We start from the raw sequence: 27999 nt of genomic DNA on the forward strand, positions 1-27999 counted from the left end.
ATGTTGACGTGAGTCCATTGCAAATGCATTGAAATGAAAACGCATTTGCACTGGATCCGTTTTTTGCGTTAAAAAAACGTTCATGACGCATGTTAAAAAAACGTAGTGTGAAAGCTGCCTTACCCTTCAATCCACCATTGCAGCACTGGATTACAATGTTTAGTGGATAATCTGCCCCTACATTAGCTGTACTCAGTTATCGCTGTGCTATCTGTGGGGTTACACATCAACAATATTAGTTTGTCACATGCAAACAGGGAACCTGTTAAAAATGTGAATTATACTATTGAATAAAAATTCTCAATATTTACCTGTAGAGAATATAAAAACTGTGTTGTCCCAAAATCCATATTGCTTCAGCGCAGCAGTGACATTTCCTACAGCCTCATCCAGAGCGGACATCATCCCAGCATAATGGCGCCTGTTCTGGTCCTGGATGAAGCTGTAAGGTTCTATATATTCCTGTGGAACCTCCAGTGTGCGTGGACGGCCTGATAAGGCAGGTAAAGAAACAGAGGCTGCAAGACAAGAACAGAAAGAACATTATTGCTGATATTAATTACATCTATGTTACAGTAAATGTCCACACTTAATTGCCATTTTGCTTTTTAATATAAAGAAGTCCAAAATTCAGAGCTGATGAAAACAGATCGTCAAAAAATTTGTGGAATCAAAAAAAGGCAAAAACTTTTTTTTTTCCCCCTTGTATTCTATGAATACGAAACTTGCAAACCAGGTGAAAATGATTTGCTCGTTCTGATGTTCATACAGGACAATCAATAATAAAGCAGTATGCAGTCCCTCCTCAGCTCCCTCTAGTGGTGACTGCAGAAAGCCAGATTGTAATCTTTACAGGGAACCTGTCATCAGAAATTTAGCTTGAAACCTAAAAGTTTCCCCCTCTGCAGCTCCTGGACTGCATTCTAGCAGGTTCCTGTACTTTTTGTGGCCCCTTTTAAAACCAAATTAAATACTTTATAAACTTGTACCTTTTGCTATGTACATTTTGTAAATCGTCCATTGGGGCGGGCTCTCTGCTGACCGTTGCTGTTCCTCCAGCAGATTTACGCTGCCCCCCAACGCTGAATTTCATATCTCAGGACGCCGCCCCTGGGCGCCGTGGTCCCGCGCATGCGCTGTGCGACTGTAGCGGGACTGTGCACTGTGTGCACGTGTGACCGCTGGTGACGTTTTGCGCAGGCATGAGGTTATGGGCGGCGCTGTGAGTGTCATCAGCAAGTGCCGCCCATAACCTCGTGACCGCACTTTCCCCTCTTCCTCCAGCGTTCTGCGCAAGCGCCTCGCTGGCCAGATGACCCAACGTCACCCTCTTTTCCCATCTTGCCCTGCTCCAGGGTAAGATGGGAAGGAGGTGACGTCGGGTCACTTGGCCGGCGAGCGCTTGCGCAGAACGCTGGACGCAGTGGGGGAAAGCGCGCCCACGAGATTATGGGCGGGCACTTGCGATGCAATCACAGCGCCGCCCATAATCTCGTGCTTGTGACACACGTCACCAGCGATCCTGGCGTGGGTGGCACCTCTGGCACAGCGGGCGGCGTCCTAATGGATGAAATGGAGCGTGGGGGGATGGCGTCAATGTGCTGGAGGAACAGCAACGGTCAGCAGAGAGCCCGCCCCCATGGACGATTTACAAAATTTACATAGCAAAAAGGTACAAGTTTATAAAGTATTTAATTTAGTTTACAAGGGGCCACAAAAAGTACAGGAACCTGCTAGAATGCAGCCACGAGCTGCAGAGGGGGAAACTTTTAGGTTTCAAGCTAAATTTCTGATGACAGGTTCCCTTTCAACTTAAAGGAGTTGTCCCAGAAATAAAGTTCATATTAATCAATAGATCTTGGAATCATAGTATTTTCCATTATTGGATGTGTTAAATAAAAATGTTCCTGTGGTGAGATAATCTTATATATCTGCCCCTGCTGTGTAATGGCCGTGTCTGATCGTACAGGAACATGGTCTGATCATACCACATCTCCTGGGCCATGAAGGATGCAAAAGAGAGTATGCAGATAGCAGAGGATGGCATCACAGCTGATTTTTTTCCTGTGATATAAAACATATCCCTGCCTGTTTTTAAACATGTTTCACCTCACAGAAAGCAGCTGCGATCCCATATTGTCCTGTCTGTATACTTTCTTTTGCATCTTCCCCTTCCCAGGAAATGTGGTCTGATCATATCATGTCGCTGTACGGCCAGACACCGCAATTACACAGCACATAGCAGGGGCACATATAGACGAGTATATCAGCACAGGAACATTTTTTTTAAAACATTAAATTTTGGAAATTATTATTATTCCATGATAGATTGCCTAAGGTGTACTTTAATCATGGGAAAACTCTTTTAACCCTTTCACAACCTTGGACATATTGGTACGACCTAGGTTGTGTTCCTGCCTTTGATGCAGGCTCGCACACTGAGCCCGCTTCTTTCCCTGCACATGTCGGCTGATCTGATCAGCCACTATATTGCCTCTAACAGCCATGGGTGGATCGGAAATGCCACTGACAATCTCTGACAGTGCACTCCCGTGACATGATCACAGGATGCCTATGGTTTGTCATGATGTGAAGCCCCGCTAACACTGTGTCGGTGCATTACCTTCAGGGACTCCACGCAGCTGGATCTGGTCACCGGTAGGAGATCTTCTATTTGTCGTGACGCCACTCTCAGAATTGCGGTCAGTAGGGACCGCCACTGCAGATTAAGGGATGCCTGGGGCTGATGGTGGGTGCAGTCGGTTGTAATAGCCTCCTGAGAGTGAGGCAAGCCCCAGGGCCCTGTGTAGGTGTGTAGAACCACAAGGCGCAGAATAACTCCACACAAGCGAAATGTCTTTCAGGGGTTTTACTCACGGAAGGTGGCAGAGTGAGTAACCCGGGCGTAGCTGGGATGAACCAGGCTGGAACCAGGTGTCCTTCAGGCTGACTGATGAGGGTGACTACCGACTCGCCTTCCTTAGCCCTTTGCGTTTTGGGGTAACCCCGACTTTTAGTCCCTATGGGGGTCACCCAGGGAAGTTGCTGAAGCCTCTCTCCCCTTCGTTTGGCCCGTTTGCTTGTAGCCTGGACCAGGACACTCCGGCTGCTTGCCTCCTGTGAACTATGGGCCCTAACTGTGGCTACGTGGCTGCGGACTCTGTAGTGTTGTGGTGTGGGCTTTGAGGGCCCCACACCGGCAGGTTTAGCAAGGAAAGGTGGATCTATCCCCGCACCGGGATCTGCCGCCCGTTTGGGCCTGGTTCTCCCTAGCAGTCTCCTTACTTCCCACTCCGTTGCTCTCTCTTTAGCTGAAGATGGATTTCGGGTAGCACTACTAGGTGACCGTTCTCCCCCGTCGGTAGCCACTGCGCGGACGCTGTCAGACTGCAACAGCCCCAGGGGTCTGCTCCTGCTCTCCCCTGAACTGCACACTGAACCGGCTCACTTGAGGGTCCTGCACTGCTGCTCCTGTCAGAGCTCCACTTCCATGCTCCTCACTCCTCCCCACTCTGCTTCAGACTGTTCTCCTCCTTCTCCCTCTTGTGCCTGCCTACGCCACCTAGCAACCAGGCTCTCTTACCACACCCCTTGAGTGGAGATGGAGGCTTTTGGCCCCCTCCACTATTCCAGTGGAGGTGTAGGCTTTGCCCCCTCCTGGGATCCCCAGGGGTCCTCTCAAAGGTACATGTGTGAGACCTGATCACTATGCGCCTGTGTAGTCACACCTCGGTCAGCCTTCTGGATTACCTGTATTGTACTGTCCCCAGCATGGGTGCAGTACTCAGTGGTGCCTGACCAGGTCAGGGGCGCCACAATGACAGGGGTCAGCTGATCACCTCCGTGTCAGTCATGACGCTCTTCCTTTGAACGCCGGCTGCAAACCGGCATTCATAGGAAGTCATAATTTCTGCTGTACAGAGGCGATGCTGATGTCCTGCTCTGTACAGCACAAACAATCGGACAATCGCAGCTGCAAGTCTCCTAAGGACGTGTGTGGGGTGCCTGCATGCGTGCCATCTTATGCAAAGTGCCATTGTTGCTAAGTGCTGGGCAGTTATTTCAATGGCAGTGGACTAACATCCATCTTCTCTCTCCCTTCACACAGGTATATAACTCTGCTTACTGAAGAAAAATGTCTGCTCCCCTCTGCTCCAGTTGAATTCTCTGTCCTGGTATATAACTCTGCTTACTGTGACTTATGCTATGTCATCTTTACATTATGTTTAATACTCACTGATGTATGACTGTATCTTCCTCTTTGTAAATCTTAGGCTAGCTTCACATTAGCGTTTTTTTGCCTTAAGGCAAAAAAAACGCAAACTGCATGTGACTGGATCCTTTTTCTTAGGATTCCAACGCATGCCACCGCTAGTGACCTGAACGTTTTTTTACTGGATCAGTCTACTGGATCCAGTAAAAAAACGGACTGTTCACTTGCATTTACATGCGTTTGGTTGCTGTTTTTCAGCTTAGTTTTGATGGATCCGTTTATTCTATGTCATCTGCCATTCAGCTCTGCTACATGGCCAGTGACAGCAGAACAGACAGAGCCATGTAGGAGAGCTGAATGGCCGCTGACAGCAGACACAGACAGAGTCGCACCATCAGAATGAAGTCGGATGAACTTCACCCGACTTCATTGTCATCCCGCGGCTCTGTCTGTGTGGCATGGCCTGATTTTCGGTCACCGGTGAAGGTCTCACCAGTGACCGCAAATCCCCTGAGTGACTGCAGTGATCTGCGCCATCAGCGGTGCCGTCACTGAGGTTACCCGCGGCCACAGCTGAAGTCCTCCCCCTGAGATCTGTGGCCGCGGGTATCCTCAGTGACAGCTCCGCTGACAGCGCGACTCACTTCAGTCGCTGCGGGGAGCTCACAGAGAGCGGTCGTGGTCTGTGACCGCTCTCTGTCAGCTGCTGATGTAGCAAAGCTTAGAGCGTCGTGGGACCTTTTTGGATTACGTCGGACCTGGAAGGGTATTTGGGGACTTTAATAAATTGGTGAAAGAGGTTGTTGTTTTTTGTCATTTATTACAAATAAAGGATTTTTTGGATGTGTGTTTTTATTTTCTTTAACTTACAGGTTAATCATGGAAGGTATCTCGTTGAGACTTCTGCCATGATTAACCTAGGACTTAGTGGCAGCTATGGTCTGCTGCCATTAACTCCTTATTACCTCAATTGCCACCGCATCAGGGCAATTCGGGATGAGCCGGGTACAGTTCCGGGACAGTCACATCTCATGGATGCGGCTATTCTGGGCGGCTGCTGGCTGATATTGTTAGGGTGGGGGGCTCCCCATAACGTGGGGCTCCCCATCCTGAGAATACCAGTCTTTAGCCGTGTGGCTTTACCCTGGCTGGTATCAAAATTGGGGGGACCGCACGCCGTTTTTTTTAATTATTTATTTAACTTCATGATATAGACCCGCCCACAGGCAGCTGTGATTGGTTGCAGTGAAACAGCTGTCAGTCAGCGTGGGGGCGTGTCTGACGGCAACCAATCATAGGCGCCGGTGGGCGGAGAAAGCAAGGAATACCAGATTGAATAATGGGCGGCCGGCTTTTTCAAAAGTGGAGAAGCCGCCGGAGCAGTGTGAACGCCGTGCAGTGCCGCGCTGATGATCGGGGATCGGTGATTATGAGAGAGTGGGGGAGAGAGACCGACATGGACAGAGAGAGAATAGAGACCGAGAGGGATCATGACCGACCGAGTGAGAATAGAGACTTTAAATTAAAAAAAAAAAAATTAAAAAATAGTTAGCTAAACCAATAGTTAGCTAATGAAGAGATACAGAGATATATAGATCGAGAGAGAAAAACATAGATAGATAGGTAGATAGATGCATAGAAAAAAAAAAATATATATATATATATATATATATATATATATATATATATATATATATATATATATATATATATATATATATATATATATATATATATATAATGATGTTAAATATATCTAGATTTATATTTAACATGACATCTATCAATATTCATTCACCTATCTTTATGTATTTATCTATAGCAATGTATCTAACTTTCACTTTATTTTTATTTTTTTTAATTTTATTTAAAATCAACTTATCTATTTATCTATCTACCGATCTATATATGTTTCTTTCCATAATCTTGCTCACTTATTATATATATATATATATATATATATATATATATATATATATATATATATATATATATATATATATATATATATATATATATATATATATATATTATATATATATATATATATATATATATATATATATATATATATAAATAAGTGAGCAAGATTATGGAAAGAAACATATATAGATCGGTAGATAGATAAATAGATAAGTTGATTTTAAATAAAATTAAAAAAAATAAAAATAAAGTGAAAGTTAGATACATTGCTATAGATAAATACATAAAGATAGGTGAATGAATATTGATAGATGTCATGTTAAATATAAATCTAGATATATTTAACATCATTATATATATATATATATATATATATATATATATATATATATATATATATATATATATATATATATATATATATATATATATTTTTTTTTTTTTTTTATTTATTTAATGTTTAAATAAAGATTTTGAAGATCAAGAAAGAAAACTATCTGCTTCAGACCATGTTTGCAATGCCGAAAAGGATCATTCCAGCCGCAGGCAACCGCAAACGTGAAAAATACATACGGCGCCCATTGAAATACATTGCAGCTAGTGCTGCAATGTACAGGATCCGGTGAGCTGCAGTTTTATGTCCAAGGGAAAAAATGCTGCATGTTGCGTTTTGGAAACATGGTAGAAAACTGCATCTCACAGGATCCAGACAGTTGCATCCAAACGGATGCAAACGCATGTTACCGCAAGTCCATTGACATTGCATTGTGCTGTCAACTGATTCGGCAACATGCGCTTTCAGTTTTTCTGGCGACCGGCAGATGAACGCTAATGTGAAGCTAGCCTTATCTGATGGTGGAAGGTGTGATTCTATGTAGACTGGAGTCCGGGCGGGTGTCAAAAGTGTCCTGTTTCCTTTGATTCCTTAATCATTCCCTGGTGTGATCAGCATTTGTTAATTTTCATTAACAAGCTGAGCACCCACAATTCCCCTTACCTATTCCTTTAGTCTGCCCTATATATTTGTGTGCTCCTTAAGGGGTGCACGCGTGTGGGGTGCCTGCATGTGCGTGCCATCTTATGCAAAGTGCCATCGTTGCCAAGTGCTGGGCAGTTATTTCGATGGCAGTTAGTCAGGGCAGGAGACCGCAGGTAAACTACTCTTTGACACCTTCTGTTTCAACCATGTCCATTATTTCTATCTCTATCATCCTATGTGCTTTTACTGTCCAATTTCACCGCCCCGTCCCCCCTCCATCACCACTCATCCACATCAGTCCCTCTCTCCTCCCCTCTCCCATGTACAGCTCCCAGGCTCTTTTCACCTATTTGAATACTCACAATCCATCATGCTCCAGGGTCTTTCAGAAAAAGCCATGCCAAAAGTCCAAAAATAATCTGATCTTTCTCCTTCTACTGCTACTTCTTTCAGGTGATATCTCTCCTAATCCCAGTCCACCCCGTGCTAACTTTACCCCCTCCCCCACCTCCCATAGAAACCCTGATAATCTTATTAACATTAGTTGTACACCCTCACTTCCCTCTTTTAATTGTGCTCTCTGGAATCCAGGGTCTGTATGTAACAAGCTTCCTTACATCCACAACTACTTTCTGAATAACTCTCTCAATCTGCTGGCCCTCACTGAAACCTGGATTCAGGATTCTGAAACTACTTCCCCTGCTGCCATCTCTCACGGTGGTTTACACTTTTCCCATTCACCAACACCTGAAAACAGACATGGTGGTGGAGTCAGTTTACTCCTGTCCCCACAATGTACTTTCCAGGTCACCCCCCCCAGCTCCATCTCTCTCATTCACATCCTTTGAGGTCCACACCATCAGGCTCTTCCATCCCCTCTCCCTCAGAGTAGCTGTCATATACCGTCCCCCAGGCTCATCCACCCAATTCCTTGACCACTTTTCAGCCTGGCTGCCACACTTCATGGCCTCAGAATTACCAACCCTCATCCTAGGAGACTTTAACATACCCATGAACAGCCCCTCCTCCCCATCTACATCCCAGCTTCTATCTCTCACCACCTCCCTTGGCCTCTCACAGCTCGCATCCTCTGAGACACATGAAGATGGTAACACCTTTGACCTGGTCTTTATCCGCTTCTGCTCAATCTCTGACTTTGACAACTCACCTCTTCCCCTCTCGGACCACAACATCTTCTCCTTCAAGCTCACAAACCCTCGTCCACCCCAGCACACTCTCACCTATCACACATTCAGAAACCTACAGGCCATTGACTCTAAAGGCCACTTTACATGCTGCGATATCGGTACCGATATCGCTAGTGTGGGTACCCGCCCCCATCAGTTGTGCGACACGGGCAAATCGCTGCCCGTAGCGCACAACATCGCCCGGACCCGTCACACTACTTACCTGCTCTGCGATGTTGCTGTGACCTGCGAACTGCCTCTTTTCTAAGGGGGCGGTCCGTGCGGCGTCACAGCGACGTCACTAAGCGGCCGCACAATCAAAGCGGAGGGGCAGAGATGAGAGGGACGTAACATCCAGCCCACCTCCTTCCTTCCGCATTGTGGGCGGCGGCAGGCAAGGTGAGGTTCCTCATTGCTGCGGCGTCACACGGAGCGATGTGTGCTGCCGTAGGAGCGACGAACTACATCGTACACGCTGCAGCAGCGATATTTGAGAAGGGACCCCCATGTCACCGATGAGCGATTTTGAACGTTTTTGCGACGATTCAAAATCACTCATAGGTGTCACACACAACGACATCGCTAATGCGGCCGGATGTGCGTCACAAATTCCGTGACCTCAACAACCTCGCATTAGCGATGTCATAGCGTGTAAAGCGGCCTTAAGACCCTTACAGACTCTTTACACTCGTCACTGTCCCTGATCTCCTCACTTTCCTGTCCTGATCTGGCTGTAAAGCACTACAATGACACACTCACAAGTACCCTAGACCAAGTAGCACCCCTCACCCTCAGAACCTCCAAAACACAGAGTAAAGCAGCCTTGGCTCACATCCCAAACTCGATTTCTCCAGCGATGCTCTAAGAGTGCCGAACGCCTATGGAGGAAAACCTGCACACCAGAAAACTTCATTCACTACAAGTTCATCTTAAGGACCTACAACTCTTCCCTTCATCTCGCCAAACAGACCTACTTCACCACCCATATTTCCTCACTATCCAACAATCCAAAAAAGCTCTTTGACACCTTTCACTCCCTCCTCAGTCCCAACGTACAGACCCCCATCACAGACCTTCATGCTGATGACCTGTCCTAGTATTTCACAGAGAAAATAGAAAACATCCGCCGAGAGATCAGCTCCCAGCCACCAAGCATTGTGAATCCCATCCCTCCCCATATCCCATCCAGCTCACTTTCCACATTTGACCCAGTCACAGAGGAGGAAGTCTCCAGGCTCCTCTCTTCTTCTCGTTCTACTTGCCCTACTGATCCCTTTCCCTCACACCTACTCCAGACACTCTCTCCGGTTGTCGCTACTCACCTAACTAAAATCTTCAATCTCTCTCTCTCTTCTGGTATCTTCCCCTCCCCCCTTAAACACTATCATTACTCCATTATTACTAAAAAAAACCTTCCCTTGATCTGTCCTGCACAAGCAACTACAGACCAGTCTCCAATCTCCCCTTCATCTCTAAACTCTTGGAGCGTCTGGTCTACTCTCGCCTCACCCGCTACCTCTCCTCTCACTCTCTTCTAGATCCTTTACAGCCTGGCTTCCGCCCTTTACAATCAACAGAAACTACCCTTGTCAAAGTGACCAATGACCTGTTGACAGCAAAACGTAACGGTGACCACTCTCTGCTTATCCTTCTTGACCTCTCTGCCGCCTTTGACACTGTTGACCACCATCTCCTTCTCTCTATGCTCCATTCTGTTGGCCTAAAGGACACTGTGCTTTCCTGGTTCTCTTCCTATCTTTCTGACCGTTCATTCAGTGTATCATTTGCTGGTTCCACATCTGCTCCTCTTCCTCTCACTGTTGGGGTCCCTCAAGGTTCAGTCCTTGGCCCTCTTCTTTTCTCCCTTTACACTGCCCCAATTGGAATGACCATCAGCAGATTCGGCTTTCAGTACCATCTTTATGCTGATGACACACAGCTATACACCTCATCCCCTGAGCTCACCCCCGCTGTACTACAGAACATCAGTGACTGCCTGACTGCAGTTTGCAATGTCATGTCTGCTCTCTATCTGAAACTTAACCTTTCCAAAACTGAACTTCTTCTTTTCCCTCCGTCTTCCAACCTTCCTAAACCTGACATCTCCCTCTCTGTGTGTGGCACAACGATAAGTCCTAGGCCGCAAGCCCGCTGTCTGGGTGTTATACTTGACACTGATCTCTCCTTCACCTCCTATATACAATTTCTTGCCAGCACCTGCCGCTTGCACCTCAAGAACATCTCTAGAATCCGCCCCTTTCTCACAATGGAAACCACAAAAACCCTCACCGTGGCCCTGCTCCACTCTCGCCTTGACTATTGTAACTCTCTATTAATTGGTCCCCCCCTAACTAGACTCTCTCCTCTACAGTCCATCCTTAATGCAGCAGCCAGGGTCACCTATCTAGCTAACCGCTACTCGGATGCCTCTGCTCTGTGCCAGTCATTGCACTGGCTGCCCATATATCACAGGATCCAATTCAAACTGCGTGTTCTCATCCACAAAGCTCTCCACAGTGTGGCACCCCCCTACATCTCCGCCCTCGTCTCGGTCTATCATCCCACCCGTTCTCTACGCTCTGCAAATGACTTTCGACTAACATCCACACTAATTCGAACCTCCCACTCCCGGACCCAAGACTTCTTCCGAGCTGCACCAATCTTCTGGAACACTCTACCCCAAGAAGTTAGGACAAATCACAACTTACTCAGCTTCAGATGCACCCTAAAAACGCATCTTTTTAGGGTAGCCTATCACACACCCCAATCAAATCCAATTCACACAGTCCCTCTACAACTTCTCACAACATAACCCCACGTCAAACTCCATGCCACCCAAATGCATCTCAAGGTTCAGGTCAATTGGTCCAGGAAGCCATTATCTATCCCCCATTTCCTTGAGATGGCTGGATTGTCGTTTTAAATGAGCACTTGTACCTCACACCTCCCCCCCATATCTCATTGTAGATTGTAAGCTCTCACGAGCAGGGTTCCTCCTGAATTGTAAAGCGCTGCGGAATATGTTGGCGCTATAGAAATAAAAAAATTATTATTATTATTGTAAGGAGACTAGTAAATTCAATAAAAACGTTTTTAAAAGGTTTTGTAAAATATAAAAAATATTAAAAACACAAAAATTCAAACCACCCCCTTTTGCACCATTGAAAAAAACAATAAAAAAAAACAAAAAACACACATTTAGTACCGCAGTGTTCAGAAATATTCAATCTAGCAAAATATAAAATAAAGTAATGTGATCGGTAAACAGCATAGCAAAAAATAAAACAATTAAAAACGTCAGAATTGTTTTTCTTTGGCAGCTGCAACATTGCAATAAAAAGCAATAAGAGGCAATGAATACATTGTATCTACCCAAAAATGGCATCAGTAAAAACATCAGTTCAGGGCCCCAAAAATAAGCCCTCACTTAACCCCAGATCCAGAAAAATAAAATAGTTATGGTTCTCGGAAAATGGTGACAAAACAGAATTCATTTATGTATTTATTATTACAAACTTCTGAACTTTTTTTCACCACTTAAACGGAATCTGTCAGCAGGTTTTTGCTACCTCATCTGAGAGCAGCTTAATGTAGGCAAAAAGATTCTGAATCCAACGATATATCACTTAGATTACTGGGTTCTGACACAATTAGAGCTTTTAAGCCGGTTTGGACGTCTGTGTTTAATCAGGTACAAGCCACACACATGATTATGCTACTTGTGCTAATACCTGGTATGTTAAATCCACCCTACTTTCCCAATATATCTGACCTGTTCTCTCTTTGCTTCAATATCTCCCTTGGCATGCTCCAACTTCTCAATGTGACCTCTCCCCATTGTTCCCAACCTTCCTTTTATGACCTTTATTTACTCTGCCTATGTGATGCTGCATCTGGTTTCTTTGAGTGATCAAGAGGTCCTTGTTGCACCCCACCCCTTCACAGCTGATTGCACTTGTATATGCATATATTGGGGCAACTAAAAGTCTGCACCAAGACAAGTATGCACCATATAAGTATGAGGCATTGGATTATGCAAGAATTGGGTCGGAAGTGACCGGAAGGTAACTAAATACATAGTCACTGTAAACAATGTTTGGGTTTATCTTCACTTTCACCCCTATATTACTTCACTTTCTACTGCCCCCTCTGATCCCTAAAGCCAGTAATGAACTATTCATCTCTCCCTCCATCCTCCCCACCCATCTCACCTTCCCCTCAGACATTTTCCTCAATATTACACCCAGTGTCTCCAGACACACACGTCCATCTCACCTTCCCCTCAGATATTTTCCTCCACATTTCACCCAGTGTCTCCAGACGCACACGTCCATCTCACGGCCTCTCCTGCTCCCACCTACTCACACTCTCACTGCTTATCCTCACTGCTGGGGATATCTCTCCTAATCCTGGTCCTCCTCACCACATCCCTATTGTCACTTCAAACCCTCATCCACAACCTAACACAAATTTCTGCAACCTCTCAAACCTCATACCCAACCACCCAGCCCCCGCTCCCCCAGTCCCACTAACAGGAGCTCTATGGAACGCTCGCTCCGTCTGCAATAAACTTTCCTACATTCCTGATCTTTTCATCACTAATAAACTTTCCTTCCTCGCCATCACAGAAACCTGGCTCACCCTATCTGACACAGCCTCTCCTTCTGCACTTTCTTATGGCGGTCTCCAACTCTCTCACACCCCTCCGACCCTGTAACAAGCATGATGGAGTTGGTTTGCTCCTGGCCGACCAATGCTCCTTTACACCAATTCCACTACCACCCTCTGTTACTCTCCATTCTTTTGAGGTGCACGCCGTACGCATCTACGCCCCCTCCAACCTTAAACTGGCTGTCATTTACCGCCCTCCAGGGCCAGCCACTGCCTTTTTTGATCATTTCGCCACCTGGCTACTACACTTCCTTTCCACCAACATCCCCACCATCATCATGGGTGATTTCAACATCCCCATTGACACTTCCCACTCATCTGTCTCCAAACTTCTAACACTCACTTCCTCCTTCGGCCTCACCCAATGGTCTTCTGCAGCTACTCCCAAAGATGGCCACACGCTGGACCTCACCTTCACTTGCCTCTGTTCCCTATCTAACCGATCTAACTCACCTCTCCCCCTGTCTGACCACAACCTACTCACATTCTCTTCCCTCTCTTCTCCAAGTACGCAACCCCCCCTCCACAAACATTCACACCCTCGCAGAAATATCAAACACCTTGATTTACATGCACTCTCAGTCCCTTCTCCCTCTCACAGATATTGCATTTTACACGATGCAGATGCTGCTGCAACTTTATACAACACTTCAATCTCTGCAGCTCTCGAATCAGCTTCCCCCCTCACATACACCAACACCAAAACCCGCACAATCAACAGGCAACCCTGGCACACGAGTCAGACTAAAGAACTGAGACGGGCTTCCAGAATTGCTGAGCGCAGATGGAAGAAGTCTCATTCCACTGAGCACTTCATTGCATATAAAGAGTCCCTCACCACCTTCAAGTCCACACTCACTGCTGCAAAACAAACCTACTTCTCATCCCTCATATCCTCTCTCTCGCAGAAGCCTAAACAGCTATTCAAACACTTTCAATTCTCTCCTCCGTCCTCCAGCACCACCTCCCTCTCCTCTCAGCTGAAGACTTTGCCTCCTTCTTCAAGCAGAAGATTGACAACATCAGAGCAAGCTTTGGCCCACAATCACCACAGCCCCTCATCATAGCTACTCAGCCCTCTTCCTCCAAATCCAGCTTCTCCACCATGACAGAAAACAATCTTTTCACTCTACTCTGAAGATCACATCTAACCACCTGTGCACTTGAACCGCTCCCATCGCACCTCATCCCCAACATCACCGCAGTCCTCATCCCAGCCCTAACCCATCTTTTCAACCTATCACTAACAAGTGGTGTATTCCCCTCTTGCTTTAAACATGCCTCCATTACACCCATCCTCAAAAAGCACTCCCTTGACCCATCCTCTGTGTCAAACTATTGCCCCATATTCCTTCTCCTCTATGCCTCAAAACTACTGGAACAGAGTGTCCATTTTGAATTGTTCTCATACCTCTCCTCCTGCTCCCTCTTTGACCAGCTACAATCTGGCTTCCGACCACATCACTCTACTGAAACTGCCATAACCAAAGTCACCAATGATCTACTAACCGCCAAAGCCAAGCGACACTACTCTATCCTCCTCCTCCTGGACCTGTCCTCTGCCTTCGACAGAGTAGACCATTCCCTCCTACTACAGATTCTCTCATCTCTGGGCATCACAGACTTGGCCCTATCTTGGATCTCCTCATACCTAACCGACCGAACTTTCAGCGTCTCCCATTCTCACACCACTTCCTCATCTCACCCTCTATCTGTCGGTGTCCCCCAAGGCTCAGTTCTTGGACCCCTGCTGTTCTCCATCTACACCTTCGGCCTGGGACAGCTCATAGAGTCCCACAGCTTTCAGTATCATCGCTATGCCGATGACACACAGATCTACCTCCCAGGCTCCCAGGACCTGACATTACCTCTCTAACCAACCAAAATTCCACAATGTATGTCTGCTATTTCATCCTTCTTCTCTGCGCGATTCCTAAAGCTTAACATGGACAAATCAGAGTTCATTGTCTTTCCTCCTCCTCACTCATCTCCTCCAACAAGCCTTTCCATAAAACTTGATGGTTGCTCACTCTCCCCAGTCTCACAAACTCGTTGCCTTGGAGTAACCCTCGACTCTGCTCTATCCTTCAAGCCACGCATCCAAGCCCTCTTCACCTCATGCAGACTACAATTCAAAAATATCTTCCGGATCCGTGCTTTCCTTAAGAATCAAGAAATCTAAAATCAAGAATCAGCAAAAACATTAGTACATACCCTCATCATCTCCCGCCTCGACTACTGCAACCTCCTGCTCTCTGGCCTCCCTTCCAACACTCTTGCACCCCTCCAATCTATCCTAAACTCTGCGGCCCGCTTAATCCACCTCTCCCCTCGCTATTCCCCAGCCTCGGCACTCTGCCAATCCCTTCACTGGCTTCCCATCGCCCAACGACTGCAGTTCAAAACATTAACCATGACATACAAAGCCATCCACAACCTGTCTCCTCCTTACATCTGTGACCTAGTCTCCCGGTACCTACCTGCATGCAACCTCAGATCCTCACAAGATCTCCTTCTCTACTCCTCTCTTATCTCCTCTTCCCACAATCGCATACAAGATTTCTCCCGTGCCTCCCACATACTCTGGAATGCTCTACCTCAGAATATCAGACTCTTCCCTACCATGGAAAGCTTAAAGAGTAACCTCAAGACCCATCTCTTCCAACAAGCCTACAACCTACAATAACCCTCAGTCCAGTACACCACTGTGCAACCAGCTCTGTCCTCACCTATTGTATCCTCACCCATTCCCTGTAGACTGTGAGCTCTTGCGGGCAGGGTCCTATCTCCTTCTATACCAGTCTGCTTTGTACTGTTAATGATTGCTAAACTCGTAAACCGTAAACAGAGTGTCCACTGTAGAGGAAAAGGTACACCTTAATTTTGGGCCACGTCAAGGGTGCGCCAAGTGCCTCTGAAATGAACAGTCATTTTGTGCCGACAGACTCCCTTTGACCACATACAATACCTGTGCCCATTTGCAGCCGTGTACTCACTTTTTCAGGCTTGTGATTAGCTATGAGATCCACGGCTCTTTCTGTAAATATGTGAGTGGAGTATTTCTTCTCGTATCCTTTGGCTATTGCTTCACCATCTCGGAAATCAAGAGCACATACTGTCTTATTGATACCCTTGATTTCATAACTTCTATTATGGGTATAATAATCCTCACCACCGGTAAGATATCCTGAAATGAGAAGCATACAAAAAAGTTCAGATTACATCAGGATTTTTATAGAAATTTTTCAGAGTTTTGTTGGATGTGAAACATGTGTTAGTGATCATATCTTCATATATTCTGGGTACAATTAGAATTGCCATATTTGAGACATGCACCTATCTCCACCCCTGTCCTGGCCTGTGAGGCAGAGGATGGATGTGAAGGTAGAAATCCGCCTCTCCTTCTATGGGAGTTATCACAGCCAGCTAAGCAACCATGCCACAGTATGGGTGTGGTGCGTATGGTTGTTTAAATGAACTCGCAAAACAAGTATGGAAATACAGGCCGCATACTAAAATGTCCACAGTTGAAAGGTTTTTTTGGGGGATTTTTTTTTTTTTTTTTTTTTACAAAATTTAATTTCTAGGGAAAAAAATTACATATTAGGAAATGTTAGATAGGGACACATCCAAAATGCCAGCACCTGCAACAGGGTATTATAATGGTGTGGAGTGTACAGAGGAAACAAATTGACTAGTAAAACAAATGTGCAAAAAAAGATTGCACAATAAAAAGCTCAGTTCAGCAGCTTGTGACAAGACAGCACACTTGACACCGACTTCCAATTTTTTTTTCCTGTAAAAACTATTGTGAAGGGTTTTTTGGTAGCTTTCAATGGGCATTATGAATGCAGAAAAAAGTGGTAATTAAACTATAGCAGAACAGATGTCAGATACTGACGTCAATGATCAATTACACTGAGCCTTCTATTTTTCTTCCACTTAAGGGGGCTTTACACGCTAAGATATCGCTAGCGAGCGTACCCGCCCCCGTCGTTTGTGCGTCACGGGCAAAGCGCTGCCCGTGGCGCACAAAATCGCTAACACCCGTCACACGTACTTACCTTCCTAGTGACGTCACTGTGGGCGGCGAACAACCTCTTTGTTAAGGGGGGGGTTCGTGCGCCGTCACAGCGAAGTCACACAGCGGCCGACCAATACCGTGTTTTTCCAAAAATAAGACCTCCCCCAAAAATAAGCCCTAGTAGGGATTTTCAGCATTTTGTCCGTGCAGCTAAAAAGGTTACAGATACTGCAGGACCCTTCATAATAGACAGCGGCACCCGGCAATCACCCAATGCTGAGCGGCAGGACCTGCAGTGATCACACACCCGCCCACATCAGATCACACACACACACACACACACACCAGATCTCACACACACACACACACACACACCAGATCTCACACACTAACATCGGATTGCACATGCAAACATCAAATCACACACACACACACACATCGGATCACATACACACTCACCTCATCCAGCGACACTGATCTTTTCTCGCCGGCAGAATCCTGAGAGGCAGTGCGGTGCAGCGCGACGAACAGGACCTGCGGCGGGACACGTGACTTGCTTCATTCCCTGCGGCCGTAAGCGCTGGATGTGATGTGTGCGACCGGCTGTGTGTCTGCAATTGGCTATGTGTGTTTTCTGCATTCGGCTGTGTGTGTCTGCGTTCGACTGTGTATCTGTGATCGGCTGTGTTTTCTGCGATCGGCTGTGTAAGTCTGCGTTCGGCTGTGTGTGCCTGCGATCTGCTGTGTGCGTGTGTGATCTGCTGTGTGTGTCAGTATGTCAGCTAGCAGCAGGGTAGGACGGCATGCAGCACCGACCAGAGATCACAGGGAGGACCTGGGAGCAACGCAGAAGTCCTGGTCTGGTGAGTATGAGTCTCCTGGGAAGTGGGGGGTCTGCTTTTTTGGGAGGTAGTAAACTTACCCCCAACCGTGTTTCTCCAAGAATAAGACCTCCTCCAAAAGTAAGCCCTAGTGCTTTTTTGGGGGGGAAAAAAAAAAAATAAGACAGTGTCTTATTTTTGGAAAAACACGGTAGAAGCGGAGGGGCAGAGACCAGGCGCATTATCGACACGCCCACTTCGGTGCCGGAGGACGCAGGTAAGCTGCTGTTCGTCATTCCCGGGGTGTCACACGTAGCGATGTGTGCTGCCTCAGGAACGACGAACAACCTACGTCCACAACGTCCAACGAGATTTTGAAAATGAACGACGTGTCAACGATCAATGATTAGGTGAGTATTTTTGATTGTTAACACTCGCTCCTAGCTGTTACACGCAACGACGTCGCTAACAAGGCCGGATGTGCGTCACGAATTCCGTGACCCCGACGACATATCGTTAGATATGTCGCTGCATGTAATGGGGCCTTATGAATTGAATCTGAAAGTCTAGTTCCCTCATCTTCCTCACTCCTACACTTGTACAACACATTACTGCCTGAAGTATACAAGTGCATCTTAATAAATTAGAATATCATCAAAAAGTTAATTTCAGTAATTCAATACAAAAAGGAAAACACATATACTATATAGTCATTACACACAGAGGGATCTATTCCTATATATTGTATAGAGTCATTACACACAGAGGGATCTATTCCTATATATTATATAGTCATTACACACAGAAGGATGTATTTCAAGTGTTTATTTCTGTTAATGTTGATTATTATGGCTTACAGCCAATGAAAACCCAAAAGTCATTCTCTCAGAAAATTAGAATATTATATAAGAACAACTGAAAAAATGAATTTAAACTCTGAACTGTTGGCGTCTAATGAAAAGTCTGTACAGTAAATGCCTCAATACTTGGTTGGGTCTCCTTTTGCATGAATTACTGCATCAATGTGGCGTGGCATGGAGGCGATCAGCCTGTGGCACTGCTGAGGTGTTATGGAAGCTCAGGTTGCTTTGATAGCAGCCTTCAGCGCATCTGCATTGTTGGGTCTGGTGTCTCTCATCTTCCTCTTGACAATACCCCATAGATTCTCTATGGGGTTTAGGTCAGGCGAGTTTGCTGTCCAATCAAGCACAGTCATACTGTAGTATCCACACACTTTTGGCAGTGTGGACAGGTGTCAAGTCCTGTTGGAAAATGAAAAATCTCCAAAAAGCTTGTCGGCAGAGGGAAGCATGAAGTGCTCTCAAACTTCCTGGTAGACGGCTGCGCTGACTTTGGTCTTGATAAAACACAGTGGACCTACACCAGCAGATGACATGGCTCCCCAGCTTGGATTGTGGCCTCTCCACTCTTCCTCCGGACTCTGGGACCTTGATTTCCAAATGAAATGCAAAATTTACTTTCATCTGAAAACAACACATTGCACCACTGAGCAACAGTCCAATTTCTTTTTCTCCTTGGCCCAGGTAAGACGCTTCTAGTGTTGTCTATTGGTCATGAGTGGCTTGACACAGGGAATCTGACAATCTTAGCCCATGTCCTGGATACGTCTGTGTGGGGTGGCTCTTGAAGCACTGACTCCAGCAGCAGTCCAATCTTTGTGAATCTCCTGCAAATCTTTGAATGGTCTTTTCTTAACAATCCTATCAAGGCTGTGGTTATCCCGGTTGTTTGTGCACATTTTTCTACCACACTTTTTCCTTCCACTCAACTTTTCATTAATATCCTTGGATACAGCACTCTCAGAACAGCCAGGTTCATTAGCAATGACCTTTTGTGGCTTACCCTCCTTGTGGAGTGTGTGAATGACTGCCTTCTGGACATCTGTGAAGTCAGCAGTCTTCCCATGATCGTGTAGCCTACTGAACCAAACTAAGTGACAATTTTAAACACTTATGAAGCCTTTGCAGGTGTTTTGTGGTAATTATTCTAATTTTCTGAGATAATGACTTTTGGGTTTTCATTGGCTGGAAGCCATAATCATCAATATTAAACGGAAATAAACACTTGAAATAGATCACTCTGTGTGTAATGACTATATAATATGCGTTTCCTGTTTTTTATTGAATTTGTGAAATAAATTAACTTTTTGATGATATTCTAATTTATTGAGATTCACTTATATGTCCAATGTTTTTGGCTTTCCCATCCTATCTTTATTGCTAAGGTGGAGGTTTTACAACCTTTTACTATACTAAGTTCACCCTAAATGGTTGCTGCATTCCCTGCCTGGCTATGATAGCCGCTCCAGATTTGCTACACTGTATCAGGTCATAGCTGAAAGGCATTATTAGGAAGTCTACACAATCACGCCTGAAGTCACGTCAGCCTTCCATAGGTGTTGCAATTTTCTGTTCTATTTTGCTCTTATATGAACAGAGCACCTTCTTCTACATTCCAAGTAGGGGACACAGTGAACATGTGGAAGAAGATGAGACCAAAGTAGAACAATTTGGGCTAAATGCAAATCGCCATATGTGGTGGAAAACAACACTGCAAATCACTCCTGTAGGGGGTCAGGGTTATGCCCACCCCTGTAGAAGTAGCCGACACACTGGTAGTCTGTGTCTGATGTGAAAACATGTAACCGATGTATGTGTATTAACTAAATAGCCACCAGGTGGCAGTGTAATAGCACGGCTGTCCTGGCATCTGGGTGAGAAGGGAAAGAGTTAAGAAATAGGAGGAGAGTAAGACATATAAAATGGAGAGATATGAAGTAGGGATCAGGAGAGTCCTGGTGGAGAAGTAGTGATAACAGCCCATTTGAAGATTCTGACCCTAAGGGTCACCCCTGCGTCCGTGACACGCAGGATCCGGTCCGGATTGTTGAACTGCATCCCCAACAAGTGTGGTTTAGTCCTGATGGTCAGGGGTCTGGCATCCGTATTGACTGGCTCGGAATACTGAAAGATTTCCTCACCTAACTGAAGGTCTGTACACCCTCAATGAGTAGGGTATGGCTGAATCCTGGCCTGGGGACGGATGGGAGAGCACTGTCTGTTGCAGTCCTTCATATGCATTAGGTCCCCTGGGGGTGGGGTGAAGTGGCCCAACAGACTTAAGGACCGGGTCGGTGCCAGTGTGAAGTTGGGTGGAGGAATGAAAGGCCTAGAGGTGTCAGATAGAACCCAGGTGCCTGGAATACGGACAGCTGCTAATGAAAAAGTGGAAGATTAATAAAGTTTTGAAAGAAAAGCTGCCTGGACTTTATTTACTGGGAGAAAGAAAATGGTGTCGCTTAAATGGGTGCAGAGTTCTCCCGTGTGTGGTGCGGGGTTAACGGACGGCTGCGCTGCGGCCTGTTGACCCCTTTGACCACGATTATCACTGCCTGCCCCGTGCCCTCCACCACACTCCCGCCAAACATTTTGATGGCAGCATTATGCTGTGTGGGGAGGCTTTTCTTTAGCAGGTACATGGAAGCTGGTCAGAGTTGATGGGAGGATGGATGGAGCTAAATACAGGGCAATCCTGGAGGAAAACCTGTTAGCGGCTACAAAAGACTTTACACTGGGGTGTAGGTTCACCTTCCAGATGACCACCCTACTGCCAGAGCTACAGTGGAAGGGTTTGGATCAGAGCATATTCCTGTGTGTGAATGGCCAAGTCACAGCCCAGACCTAAATCCCATTGAGAATCTATGACAAGACATGAAAATTGCTGTTCACAGACGTCTTCATCTAATCTCAGTGAGCTAGAGATATTTTGGAAAGAATGGGGAAATCTTCAGCCTCCAGATGTGCAAAACCGGTAGAGATAATCCCGAAAGACTTGCAGCTGTAATTGCAGGGATAGGTGGTCCTACAAACTACTGATTCAGGGGGGCTGAATACAAATGCACATCACAATTTCCAACTTTACATTTTTTGAATATTTACAAAACCATATAATTTCCTTTCTACTTCACAAATATTTCCTACTTATCACTATATCATATACAATCTCAATAAAATATATTTGTTTATGGGTGTAATGTGAAAAATGGGGAAACATTCACGGGGTATGAATAGTTTTTTAAGGTCGTCAAACTTCCAGTTGACCTGACTTCACCGCGGCCGGCGCCAGTTTTCCTGAGTGATGGGGCTGTGGGCAGTGTTTCACCGCTTATCACAGCCCAGCGTCACTCCTGCTTGTGGCGCTCTGCAGTGAAGGAGAGAGCTGGGAGATGCTGGGCTGTGACGATGCGCTGTGATGAGGGGTGAAACTCCATCCACAGCCCAGTCACTCAGGAAGACTGTGGCCCGCTTCAGTTGACGTAACATGACCGGATCTAGGAGGACACGGAGCCCGGGGGTCAGGCGATGGAAATGAGCGGTCTGCAATACCACTCAGAGGCAGAATTTTCAACACAAGGTATTTAAAGTGAACCTGTCATCAGAAATTTAGCTATAAACCTAAAAGTTCCCCCCTCTGCAGCTCCTGGGCTGCATTCTAGAAAGCTTCCTATAGTTTTTGTGGCCCCTTTTATTCCAAAATAAATACTTTATAAACTTGTACCTTTTCGTATGCAAATTTCTTAAATCTTCCATGGGGGCGGGCTGCCTGATGTACGTTGCTGTCCTCCGGCCGATTTACGCCGCCCCCGAACGCTAAATTTCAAACCTCAGGATGCCGACCCTGGGCGCCCGTGGTCCCGCGCATGCGCTGTGCTACTGTAGCGGTGCCGTGCACTGCGTGCACGTGTGACCGCTAGTGACGCTTTGCGCGGGCACGAGGTTATGGGCGGCGCTGTGAGTGTCATCAGCAAGTGCCGCCCATAACCTCGTGACCGCACTTTCGCCTATTCCTCCAGCGTTCTGCGCAAACGCTCGCTGGCCAGATGACCGGACGTCACCTCCTTCCCATCCTGCTCAGCAGCAGGAAATAGATGGGAGGAGCGGACGGAGCAGTCGGTGCCCGTGCAAAGCGTCACCAGCGGTCCCACGTGCACACAGTGCTTGGCACCGCTACAGTAGCACAGCGCATGCGCGGGACCACGGGCGCCCAGGGGCGGCGTCCTGAGGTTTGAAATTCAGCGTTCGGGGGCGGCGTAAATCGGCAGGAGGACAGCAACGTACATCAGGCAGCCCGCCCCCATGGAAGATTTAAGAAATTTGTATACGAAAAGGTACAAGTTAATAAAGTATTTATTTTGGAATAAAAGGGGCCACAAAAACTATAGGAAGCTTTCTAGAATGCAGCCCAGGAGCTGCAGAGGGGGGAACTTTTAGGTTTATAGCTAAATTTCTGATGACAGGTTCCCTTTAAGGTTTCTCAACATAATATCGATGTGGCCAGTAAAGGGGTAAACCACCTCCTTTAGGAGAAAAAAAAAAAGAAAAACAAAACATATATATTACCAAAATAAGAGTCAAATCCTCTACGGGTTGGGAGGCATTCCTTTTTATATATACCAAGGTGCCATTTTCCCACCATGTGTGTGGTATAACCGGCTTCCTTCAGTAACTGAGGCAGCAGCTTCTCATCCAGAGGTAGGCAGCTGGGCTGACACGGCCAAATGATCTGATGCTGCAGTCCTGTGTGAATCTTGGGAGAGAAAAAAATACTGGGTCATATGTTATAAAGTAGGACATTAAAGGGAACCTGTCACCAGGTTTTTGCTCCCTCATCAGACAGCAGCATTATGTAGGGGCAGAGACCCTGATTCCAGCGATGTCACTTACTGAGCTGTTTGCTGTCATTTTGATAAAATCACTGTTTTCTCTGCTGCAGATCTAGCAGTTATACAGAGCTCATGAATATGCTGCACTACCTGCAGCATGCCAAGTAGTCCTGTAATGATAATCTACTGCTGATTAAACAGTAATTTTATCAAAACTACACTAAGCAGCCCAGTAAATGACACAACGCTGTAATAAGGATCTCTGCCCCTATGTTTTACTGCTCTCAGATTAGGTGGCAAAAACCTGGTGACAGATTCCCTTTAAGAGCTGTATTTAAATGCACAAGCGCATAAACGACATGGAATCTCTATAGCTTTGAGGGATTTATCAAGGAGCCTTCATAGTACCAAGTGAATAGTCACATACAGGGGCATATGTGACCACTTGAGATAGGCAGAACAGATTTGTCTTCTCACCAGATAGTAGCACAGGGCGGACATATTATTGGTGCAATCTCATGGGGGCTCAAGAAGTAAAATCTGGAAAAATGATCCAGTTCCCATTGACCTCCATTATACTCGGTACTGGAGTTGCGCCCTTTTTGTTAGGCTGCTTTCACACATCTGTTTTTTCCTGTGCGGCACAATCCGGCTCTTTGCAGAAAAAACACAACGGGTTTTTTTGCCGCCGGTTGAGTTTTTTCTGCATAGACTTTCATTAGTGCCGGATTGTGCCGCATGGCCTTGCGTTCGGTCCGGTTTTTGCCGCATGCAGCATATTTAGCCCATGCGGCGGCCGGATGGAATGTTGTCTGGCACGGTTTTTTGTCCGGTAAAAAAAACTGCATCGCGCCGCATCCGGCCAATGCAGCGCTTTTTCCAATGCATGCCTATGGACGCCGGATGCATTTTTTCCCACTGCGCATGCTCAGTAGCCTGCCGCAACCGGCAAAAACCAGACAGGCCGCATGTAAAAACTTATGCAAAAGATGCGTTTTTTTCGCCGCATCCGTTGCATAGATTTTAGAGCCGGATTTAGCCGCACTGCAAAAACCAGATGTGTGAAAGCAGCCTTACGAGGATGGCAGCGCTCGCTCATCACTAGTGATGACTTATTTTAACTGAACAATCCCTTTAATTTGTTATGGGAACTTAAATACTACAACTGAACTTAAGTTGCTATGAAAACAAAACTGCTTAAATCTAATCTGCATCACATACAGTAACACAAAATAACAACATAAGGCTAGTTTCACACTTGCGTTGGACGGGATCCGTAGCATTGCGTTATGTGACGGATGCAACGGATGCGTTGCATATACTGGCACAACGCATGCTACAGATCGTACAAAATAACGCAGTCCGTTGTAGTTTTTTTTCCTTGACTTTACACATCTGAGCATGCGCAGTTGTGTAAAGTCAGCTGCGTCAACGGAATCCGTCAAATGATGCATTCTAACGGAATCCGCCACCATAGGCGTCCATTATAAAAACAACGGACGCCTAACGGATTCCTGCAGGTTGCGTTTTTTTGACAGGCCAAGCGCAGAAAAAAGTTACATGCTGCGTTCCATCCGCCCGACGCAGCGTCAAAATAACGACACTGCGTCATCCAGCGGATGCAACGCAGACACTTGCGTTACAGTGCGTCGTCCATACAACTCTATGGAGAATAGCGCAGTGCGTTAACGGACCACGCTATTCTCCATAGTGACGGAATGCGCTGAACGCAAGTGTGAAACTAGCCTAACACAGCGCACAGGACTCCGCCCCCCTGCCCCTCTGTGCAGAACACCAGCCCCCTGGATCACATGACCACACGATCACGTGACCTGAAGAGTGATACAAAAGTAACGATGTCCCTCTTTCCCTGCTGACCTGGTACCGGCCGCTCAGCAGCTGGCTGCGGGACGGGGTGCACAGCGGCTGCACGTAGTACGCCCCCAGCTCCACGCCCTGCGCGCTCAGACGGTCCACATTCGGGGTCCTGATCTCCGAGCCGTGGAAGCCCACATCATTCCAGCCCAGATCGTCCGCCAGGACGAAGACTATGTGCGGCGGGAGAGCGGCAGTGAGGGCGGGCAGGCAGAGGAGCAGGGCAGTGCAGCGCAGCATCCCCGGCATAGTCACACTGCCCTGCTCTACTGGGGAATGCAGGAACTGACACAGACCGCCCCGCCCCCCGCACCTTCCGCCCCGCCCCTCACACCTTCCGCCCCGCCCCCCACACCTTCCGCCCCGCCCCCCGCACCTTCCGCCCCGCCCCTCACACCTTCCGCCCCGCCCCCCACACCTTCCGCCCCGCCCCCCACACCTTCCGCCCCGCCCCCCACACCTTCCGCCCGCGCTGTGCAGCCTGCATGTGACCGCTCAAGGATGATAGCCATGAATAGCCGGGTCAGGTGCTGTGTACACCGCTCTGCCTGCACTGGAGACCCCTGGGTGTTATATACATTGCTATATACTGTGCACCCACCACTCTGCACTGGAGACCCCCGGGAGTCATATACATTGCTATATACTGTGCACCCACCACTCTGCACTGGAGACCCCTGGGTGTTATATACATTGCTATATACTGTGCACCCACCACTCTGCACTGGAGACCCCTGGGTGTCATATACATTGCTACATACTGTGCACCCACCACTCTGCACTGGAGACCCCTGGGTGTTATATACATTGCTATATACTGTGCACCCACCACTCTGCACTGGAGACCCCCGGGAGTCATATACATTGCTATATACTGTGCACCCACCACTCTGCACTGGAGACCCCTGGGTGTTATATACATTGCTATATACTGTGCACCCACCACTCTGCACTGGAGACCCCTGGGTGTCATATACATTGCTACATACTGTGCACCCACCACTCTGCACTGGAGACCCCTGGGTGTCATATACATTGCTATATACTGTGCACCCACCACTCTGCCTGCACTGGAGACCCCCGAGTGTCATATACATTGCTATATACTGTGCACCCACTGCTCTGCACTGGAGACCCCCGGGAGTCATATACATTGCTATATACTGTGCACCCACCACTCTGCACTGGAGACCCCTGGGTGTCATATACATTGCTATATACTGTGCACCCACCACTCTGCACTGGAGACCCTCGGGAGTCATATACATTGCTATATACTGTGCACCCACCACTCTGCACTGGAGACCCCTGGGTGTGATATACATTGCTATATACTGTGCACCCACCACTCTGCACTGGAGACCCCTGGGTGTGATATACATTGCTATATACTGTGCACCCACTGCTCTGCACTGGAGACCCTCGGGTGTCATATACATTGCTATATACTGTGCACCCACTGCTCTGCCTGCACTGGAGACCCTCGGGAGTCATATACATTGCTATATACTGTGCACCCACTGCTCTGCACTGGAGACCCTCGGGAGTCATATACTGTACATTGCTATATACTGTGCACCCACTGCTCTGCACTGGAGACCCTCGGGTGTCATATACATTGCTATATACTGTGCACCCACTGCTCTGCCTGCACTGGAGACCCTCGGGTGTCATATACATTGCTATATACTGTGCACCCACTGCTCTGCACTGGAGACCCTCGGGAGTCATATACTGTACATTGCTATATACTGTGCACCCACTGCTCTGCACTGGAGACCCTCGGGTGTCATATACATTGCTATATACTGTGCACCCACTGCTCTGCCTGCACTGGAGACCCTCGGGAGTCATATACATTGCTATATACTGTGCACCCACTGCTCTGCACTGGAGACCCTCGGGAGTCATATACTGTACATTGCTATATACTGTGCACCCACTGCTCTGCACTGGAGACCCTCGAGAGTCATATACATTGCTATATACTGTGCACCCACCACTCTGCACTGGAGACCCTCGAGAGTCATATACATTGCTATATACTGTGCACCCACCACTCTGCACTGGAGACCCTCGGGAGTCATATACTGTACATTGCTATATATTGTGCACCCACCACTCTGCACTGGAGACCCCTGGGTGTCATATACATTGCTATATACTGTGCACCCACCACTCTGCCTGCACTGGAGACCCCTGGGTATCATATACATTGCTATATACTGTGCACCCACCACTCTGCCTGCATTGGTGACTCCTGTGTTATATATACATTGCTATATACTGTGCACCCACTGCTCTGCCTGTACTGGACACCCCTGGGTATCATATACATTGCTATATACTGTGCACCCACCACTCTGCCTGCACTGGAGACCCCTGGGTATCATATACATTGCTATATACTGTGCACCCACTGCTCTGCCTGCACTGGAGACCCCTGGGTGTCATATACATTGCTATATACTGTGCACCCACCACTCTGCACTGGAGACCCCTGGGTGTGATATACATTGCTATATACTGTGCACCCACCACTCTGCACTGGAGACCCCTGGGTGTCATATACATTGCTATATACTGTGCACCCACCACTCTGCACTGGAGACCCCTGGGTGTC

General features: G+C 47.0%; 1 protein-coding gene across 1 annotated transcript in view; it reads right to left on the bottom strand.

Moving 5' to 3' along the window:
- ARSB (arylsulfatase B) overlaps positions 1-25640 on the bottom strand; it is a 207271-nt gene extending 181631 nt beyond the window's left edge. Inside the window, 5 exon segments of the mRNA XM_075325679.1 lie at positions 312-482; positions 485-518; positions 15970-16160; positions 23239-23425; positions 25380-25640. Of these exon segments, the coding sequence (XP_075181794.1) occupies positions 312-482; positions 485-518; positions 15970-16160; positions 23239-23425; positions 25380-25625 (829 nt within the window). The 5' untranslated portion in view covers positions 25626-25640.
- Between the last annotated feature and the right edge of the window lie 2359 nt (positions 25641-27999).

Source organism: Anomaloglossus baeobatrachus, chromosome 1, assembly GCF_048569485.1.
Source record: "Anomaloglossus baeobatrachus isolate aAnoBae1 chromosome 1, aAnoBae1.hap1, whole genome shotgun sequence".
Lineage (NCBI taxonomy): Eukaryota > Metazoa > Chordata > Amphibia > Anura > Aromobatidae > Anomaloglossus > Anomaloglossus baeobatrachus.